This window comes from Chanos chanos, chromosome 1 (assembly GCF_902362185.1).
Source record: "Chanos chanos chromosome 1, fChaCha1.1, whole genome shotgun sequence".
NCBI lineage: Eukaryota > Metazoa > Chordata > Actinopteri > Gonorynchiformes > Chanidae > Chanos > Chanos chanos.
Window position 1 is genome coordinate 35,173,900 of NC_044495.1, and position 8,103 is coordinate 35,182,002.

At 39.9% G+C, this 8,103-nt stretch overlaps 1 protein-coding gene and 2 non-coding genes across 3 annotated transcripts in view; all 3 read left to right on the forward strand.

Annotated features, from left to right (window-relative positions):
• insc (INSC spindle orientation adaptor protein) overlaps window positions 1-4,933 on the forward strand; it is a 29,227-nt gene extending 24,294 nt beyond the window's left edge. Inside the window, exons 9-12 of the mRNA XM_030784788.1 lie at window positions 95-161; window positions 502-657; window positions 1,397-1,473; window positions 4,774-4,933. Coding sequence (XP_030640648.1) covers window positions 95-161; window positions 502-657; window positions 1,397-1,473; window positions 4,774-4,902 — 429 coding nt within the window. The 3' untranslated portion in view covers window positions 4,903-4,933. The remainder of the gene's footprint in view (window positions 1-94; window positions 162-501; window positions 658-1,396; window positions 1,474-4,773) is intronic.
• trnae-uuc (transfer RNA glutamic acid (anticodon UUC)) lies at window positions 2,174-2,245 on the forward strand. The gene has a single exon. It is a non-coding gene; the product is annotated as a tRNA-Glu (tRNA).
• trnah-gug (transfer RNA histidin (anticodon GUG)) lies at window positions 2,493-2,564 on the forward strand. The gene has a single exon. It is a non-coding gene; the product is annotated as a tRNA-His (tRNA).
• Window positions 4,934-8,103: the final 3,170 nt, after the last annotated feature.

The following is an 8,103-nucleotide window of genomic DNA, read 5'->3' on the forward strand; positions in this document are numbered from 1 at the left end:
ACACAGATACACACACACACACACACGCACATACAAAACACACAGTTATTAATTTAATATGGCTCAAACTGCATCTTTCCCTTGGTGTCTGAAGGTTGTGACAATCTTAGCAAACCTGTCTGTTTTGGAGCAGTCAGCCCCAGAGATTCTGCAGGAGAAAGGTAGATGTGAACTCCCTTTTCTGTCCAGTATATTTTTGCAAGAGATATTTAATAAAAAATTAATATTCTCTTTTTCCTAAGATATCAACTTTAGTCAGACATCAAACTGCATAATTTCAAAAGCTCTCTTTTTGGTTTAACTCAAACCTAATTCAAACATATGCCTGTAGATGGCAGCATAATGCTTCTCAAAACCACTTCCTTAGAGTTTTTCATACTTGAGTGGTTGACGATACAGGACCAGTTAGCAAAGTTTATACACGAACTTGCAGTTTTTCTTCATTCTAATTGGACTGTGACGTGTGTGTTTATTTATTCATGTGTATTTTCTGTGTAACAGGCATTGAGCGGCTACTATTGCTGCTGGGAGAGAAACCATCCTCTTCAAGTCCATCAGAGGGTGCTGCGTGTGAACGTGTCCAGCAAAAAGCAGCAGTCACACTTGCACGCCTGAGCAGGGACCCTGAGGTGGCCCAGACAGCTATCCAGCTGCAAGGTACACGCCACAACCATCTGAGTAACTTCATTCCATCCTCTCTCTCTCTCTCTCTCCCTCTCTCTCTCTCTCTCTCTCTCTCTCTCTCTCTCTCTCTCTCTCTCTCTCTCTTTCTTATTCCCTCTGTCTGTGGAGACTATGGCCCAAAAGCACATCAGAAAGCTATCAGTCGTACAACCCTGTCCTAAGCATTTATTCTAATACTTTATAACATTGCTCCATAACCCTTGTCAGTTTGTCACTGATCGTTTACATTAACTTTGTGCTCCTCATGGCTTCACGGTGCACTCAAAAAACTATTCATTACCATTACACATTTGACCAAATGATTCAGATACGTAAAAGAACATGTATATACTTAATCAGTAGGTGATCTGTTATTTTTTAACAGGGGGGATGGCCCAACGGCCAACAGGGGGGATGGCCCAGTGGTCACTGACACTACTCTATAGAGTATATACGGCAATGGCAGGTTAAGAAGGGGGGTGTATTTTGATCATTTTGTTCACAGGGGGGATGGACCCCCCCCCCCCCCCCCCCCCCCCCATCCCCCTACAAATCGCCTACTGCACATAACGAATCGAGTACTCTTGATGTTTCAAACACACCAAATGTCCGTCAGTTCTTTGTGATATATCTTAACGGATGTCATTGCACACTTATAATTTGACATTTCACACACATGAATTGAACACCTTTAGGAATGTCAACATTCTAACTTTTCCCCCCTTTTCTCCAGCTATCCCTCGTCTTATAGAGTTGTGTCGCTCGCCGGCGGAAAGAAATAACAGTGACTCAGTGCTTGTAGCCTGTCTGGTGAGTTACTATCAAACAGACTACGGTATACTTATTCTACTCATCTTTTGTGTCCTATCATGTGTTAGTGTGCCTTTGTCAATCAGAAATATCACACACTTTAGTGTTCAGTGTTTCTCAGTGTATTCATTAGTGTTTCCTACTGCTTCCCTCACTGACCATTGCTAAAATCTTTAAAACAGTCAATCTGTTTAAATTTGGTTTGGGTGGCAAAGTGAAACTACATTAAAATTTCGTGGAGTTACAATAATTGCAGCTCAGTGTTTGTTCTGGTTCATAGGGGGTTTTCTCTCTTTCCAATTCAAATTTGTCCTTGTTCAGCGCGGTTGGATTTAATGTTCGTAAATTAACCCATTGTTTGACTGCTTGACTGCGTCTGAGGAACTCGGTCCAGCAAAGCCTGTTTATTTATTTATTCTTTGCTTGTTTCGGGCCTGGGAACCTTCGCGTAGAATGCAAGTGTGATAACCACTAATATTCATTCACACAAGAAGCACATGTTGGGCTCAGGGGAAATAATTGCATCACCATCAAGCAAACGACCGATTTTTATGGAGGTGCGGGGAGGCTCTCACTTTTCTTGTTACGACAGAACAGCAACACGCCAGTACTTGCATCATATAGCTGTCTAAACAGTCATCCGAATTTGACCAAGTATGGTTCGATACTATGAACACATACATCTTAACTATTGCAAGCCTCCCATATGGTCTAGCGGTTAGGATTCCTGGTTTTCACCCAGGCGGCCCGGGTTCGACTCCCGGTATGGGAAGTACATTTTGATTGTGCTTTCTTCCTCGAAATATGGTTGTCAACCAAAAACATATAAGGGCTCTTTTAATTGCATTTATAACAGACCAGAGGAGCTCAGTAAAAGCTCACCTTGCAAAGGAGCCCTTGCCCATAGACACAACACGTCACTGAGCTCGAGACTTACGAACCCCAAATTCTCAAGACACGCTGTCTGACGTGCGCAGGCTTTAAGACAGTGGGCACACCGGCACTGCCTACGTCAGCGGGCCGTGATCGTATAGTGGTTAGTACTCTGCGTTGTGGCCGCAGCAACCCCGGTTCGAATCCGGGTCACGGCACATAGACATCTTACTCATTTGCTGCCTGGAATTATGAGGGTTCTCTCTTGTTTGAAATACAGCAGAAGTTCTTGATGGCAAGAACACGTGCACGACGATGCCACTGAATAAATGGCGCAATTGATAACTCCATAAAAGAGGTCTTTGGATTTGCCTCCAGGCTAACCGTTGGTAGTGTGCTTCCGTTGCTCGGTTGTCGGCCTCTATGTACGACTTGCCGCAACAAAAAACGTCGCGACATAGCACTCTACTTTTCTACCGAATCACCTAATGAATGTCGACTGAACTCTAAGTCGTGAAACACCTTGCCAACTAAGGATGGGCGGAAGTATGGATACTTCGAATCCTGACGGTTCAGTTTTCAGAATTGATCCTCATATTAAAAAATCGATAACAGTGACTGTCTTTAAGTAGTGATAGATAGATAGAATTTAATAATAATATATAATTTTTTAAAATTCATTCTGTTCATTTATTTATTTTTTAAAATTGTTGTATAGGACAGGAACTACTTTTCCTTCCACCTTCTTCGCTCCGCTGCCCACAGCTCACAGAAAGGCAGTAGTAAAGCAAGCAAAGAAACAGCTTCTGCCAGTCAGTAAGTCGCACAATGGGAGAGAGGAAACAAAGCATTGTTTGGAGCTGTGTCACTTTCATAAACAACAATGAAGCAAAGTGTGACGTGTCAAACGGCAATACCAGAAACCTGATGAAACACATGAAAAACTGCAACACAAAATTACAGCAGAAGCGAGGACAGGCGGAGAGAACGCAGGCAAATATCGCCACATCTGACGGAGTGAGGCTCTCTGAACGTTATCCATGTATCCAGTGGTAATGCTCGGTTATTTTAGCCATTTGAGTAAGCAGGAAATAGCTTACTGGTTATGCCTTGAGATGCAGAATATTGCACTCTACGCTCAGAGTAACCTGTTAGTGTAGCCGACTAAGGTAATACTCCAACTATGTTAAAAGTTGCGCGAACACTTTTATCTGGTGTCTTTAATCGGCATCTAAATGGCAGTAAGCAAAACTTGATTAACATACCAAGATTCAGCCAGCTTGATTCAATTCCTGTATATGTATATATATATTTTTAATGTATTCATGTCTGGCTAGTAACTAGCGCCAGGTAAAGTATCGGTAGCAGTATCGGTATTGGCATACTAGTATTGGTATCGGAGCGAAATGAAAATCAGTGGTATCGCCAATCCCTGTCGCCAACCGTACGCGCCTCCAGTAATGTCTAACAGTATCCGATATGTACTGTGCTTCACAAACATTGTGTGACTCAATTCACATGTACCGGTAATTTTTCAAGAATGAACTTGTTTAGGGTTATATGTATTTGAGCAAACAACAACACCTTTCTCTCCAAGGGACTTTACGTCTTTACACAAATAAAAGACACAATCTTGAGATGGTAGGTTGCTCTGTTTACATGTTGTCAGCTTCTGATAATGTAATTAGGCTGAAAAGCAGCAGGGCTGTAGCCCTCAACAAACAGACTTGAAGACAATAAACAAAATAGTTATTACTTTGCATTAATCAATGTAATGCTAGTCAGCAAAACATAAATTCTGCCAGATTCCACTGTCATCACATATTTGACTGTTATTTTACACCGGTGTTAACATTTGAGGGCTTTTTGTTCTTTGATTAGGTGGAAGTAAGATGAGTATCTGGAAAAAGAAAGTCAGATAGAGCTGTCTTTCTCTGTGTGGACCCTCCTACTGTAACCAAATAGTTTGTGTTTTAGATAGTGCAATAAAGTTGGAAGCCTGCAGATCTGCACGAGAGGAGCGGAATTCATTCTAGAAAATGACAGCTGCGTATCTGTAATAGGGGGAGCTTTAAAGAAATACATTAGTACTCTACAAACAATATCATTATTATTATTGTTGTTGTTGTTGTTGTTACTACTACTACTATTAGTAGTAGTAGTAGTAGTAGTATAAAGCAAATTTAAAAAGGCAGCCCATTTTGTAACTTTGTTTAAATTGTAGATAATGGAATTAACTGTGCTTTTCTTCATAATATCTGTTCAGTAAGTATTTAAGTTGATGAATGTAGTGTGTAACTGATGGTGTTAACAGTGTCTTTGTCATGCTGTGACACAGGCTACTCTGCTCTGTATGCTTTATATAGGCTGACGTATGTAGTGTGTAAGTGATGGTGTTAACAGTTTGTTTGTCATCCTGTGACACAGGCTGCTTTGAGAAGGTTGGCAGCTGGATGTCCCGACAGTATTGGAGCCACTGACCATCAGCAGCTTATCAAACCCAGGCTAGTGGACTCCTTCTTACTGTGCTCCAACATGGAGGAGAGCTTTGTGTGAACAGAGCCATGACACAAACCACTCCACAAAATCTTCGCTCAATGTGTGAACCCTCATGGAACCAAACTGTCATGTGCTACGACAGAGGAAACATTATTATTATTATTTTTTTTTTTTTTAATTTAAAGAAAATGACTATTATATATGGCATGCGCTAAATTAAAAAGAGACAGACCACGCTGTATATGAATAATACTCTGCCTTCATTTATGTGCCATTATTCAATCCAAACCTTGGCCAGCACTTCTATTTCTTTTAGAAATCAATGAAAGGTGGTGTATTTACACATGAAGTACATTTATGTAAGAACTACACAGGCAGTTGCTTTGTATCATCTGTATAACTCTGCCTTTTTGTGATGAAGAAATCATCTGACAATACAAACCTGTTCAGGTGTTCAGTAATATTATCTATGATTTTGAGTGCAATCAAAATAGTTTATCTGTCATTTTACCTGACAGGTGCTCTTATGAATTGATTCAGTAAGTCAAGAATTCCAAAATGTCCTTTAGAAATTGAACCTAATTTTATATTTCATATTTGCCTGTAATTAAAGTTACTGAAGAGTAATGTCAGTGGTACACTATACTGTATGTTATGTACAGCTAATGTGGTTTCATATTGTCAGAGTTAAGCTAATGAGCTATAAACAATACTACATATTCTGAGGCAGCATGAATGGCTTGAAGAACTGGCCCAACTGTAACTTCACAGATCTGGCACTCTGTATTCCCTATGGTTGAAACAAGACAAAGCCATACTTAGCTATAAATTGATGGTTAAAGATATAGTCATACCTAAATGAAAGCTGTTCATTATCGGCACGCAGTTTTGTTTTCATTAGGCATGTACTGTCTTATTTTACACACTGCTTTTATGAAGGTCACTGTTCAGAGAGTGCAGATTCGCTGGTGTATGGGTCTCCGCGGAACAATGTTACAGCTTTTTTTCCCTCTTTCTTTTTATTAATGTTCAAAGCGGGATGAACAAAGCCTTTGTCTGATGCACTCTGAGGGAACCAGAGAAGGAGAGAGAGAGTGAGAGAGAGAGCCTCAGAAGTCCACCAGTTCCTTTGAACTATCAGGTCATTGCATAGCCAGGACCACCGGGATCCTCAGCCCACATGGGGGGTTATACATGCCACAATTTGTCCTTTGTGTTGTCATCAGTGTGACAGAAGTTCTCCCTCAGCTTTTCTTCTCTTCTTCACTATAGAGATTATAGATTCCACTTTTTATCACCTGAGGGGCCGAATTTCAATTCCTTGGGCTTGTTACTGTGGTTCTGCTCTGCATTAGGACAATTGAGGATCTATATGGAAGTGCTACAGCAAAGGCATTTGGCAGTATTCAGTAAGCTTTGTGGCAGACTTTGTGGTGGACCTCCACCACTAGGTCAAATGAAATATGCAAAGGCACACACACACTTTAGGGGGGCAAAAAAAGACAGGTTCTTTTTGATCAGAGGGCCTTTTGTCCTCGACCATGTAGCCGGTGGCAAGGTATACTCATATAATTCCCCAATCCCTCTCTCCATATTTATGCTTTTCTCCCTCCAACCATGCCATCGTGTGAGCCCTCTCTTAGTAGTACAGAGACTCTAAAGTGAAGTGTAGCTGTCAATCCAGTGATCACTCACGCTGTAAAAAATAAGCTATTTAGCTCAAATGCTCCTATTGTAGAAAACCTCATGATCATAAGAAATTACAACATACAGTAAAACACACAGTTGGTGGTCTACAATCTCATGTTTTGTGAACCTGGAAAAATGGCTAAAATTGTTTTTAATTGAGATAATAAAAAACTGTTTTCACTTTGTCTCATTAAGGCAAATATATGTCTAGATGAGAGCTCACCATACAAATACTTTATTCTTGCCTATTCTAACAACATATCTGTGCTAGTACGTGTACTCAACATTACTGCATTCAAGTTTCAAGTTTGTTTGGAGCCCAGTATCACTGTTTACAGTCTCAAAGGGCTTTACATGCCACAACAAACAAAACATTCTAGTGTTTTGATAATTCCTTTTGGTTTTAAACATCTGTGGAAATGTCTATATCAGCTGTAAAAAGAGACAATGGGAGTATTTGAATTATGGCAATAACTCAGTGAAAAAGCGTTGATGTGCCTTGAGCCCATCCTCACTGTATTATGCTCTGCTATAGAAAAGGTTAGGATGTGCTATAGTCAGTTTACAGTATAGCAGCAGGCTGGCAGTATTTCAATCAAAGTAAAAGAACATGCTAATTGTGTACTATGGTTCATCAGTGATACTGAGTATTCTGAAACAGTTTTTCTGTGATCTTTGTACAAGACAGGCTATTTGAGTTTGAAGGCTGAATTGTTTACCAAAGAGGCGGCTTTTGTGAGGCAATGATGTGCAAAAGGAACTTTTGGCTGAATTTCTGCAGCCTCCTAATCTCTATAGATTCCTCTCTTAAGAATTAATATTTCATCTGTCACGACATTCACTTTCAACTCTGACATGTTTTTTTTTTCTTCATAGAAAAAATGAAAAGAAATAAGAGAAGACCCAGTCATTCCAAAGTAACACCATCTATCCACAGTCAGAACACTTCTTTGATGCATTTCACCTCTGTGAGACTGTGAAGAACAGTTCATTTATACTAATTTATATAAAACCTGCAAATGTAATAGTGGAGAAGTAAACTGGTAAGACAACTAGGGTGCCAGAACCTGATAATACATAAAAATGTTGCTACAATATAGATGTTAAAGCTATGATTCACAGAGAATCAGTAAAGTGCAGAGAGATAATTACAGCAATAGCACAACACATGTTAGTAAGTCCCATCTTGGACACACAGGACAATGGTCTGAACTGTAGAACCAATGCCAGCATTTGGGCACATTTCATTCTTAGATTTAGACTACATTGTCTGTGAAATGTGGATCTTGGATAGTGATATACATATACAACAGTTGAAAGAGAAGCCTGTGTCTTATATTTCAGTCCATAGGGCCTGATGATGGTGATATCATCACTTGGTTTCCTTAATTGTTTGTCTTTTTTTGCCAATGGAAGATGGTGTGAATGTTTTTCAAATTTTCATCTTTTCACCATTATAATTTCGTGTAAAACAACTCTACAGAACATTCAGACTTCAGAGGTCGCTTGTATTAAAAAAAAAAAGTCTAAAGTCGCTTTGGAAAAGGAACTTATTGTTCCAAGCATTTT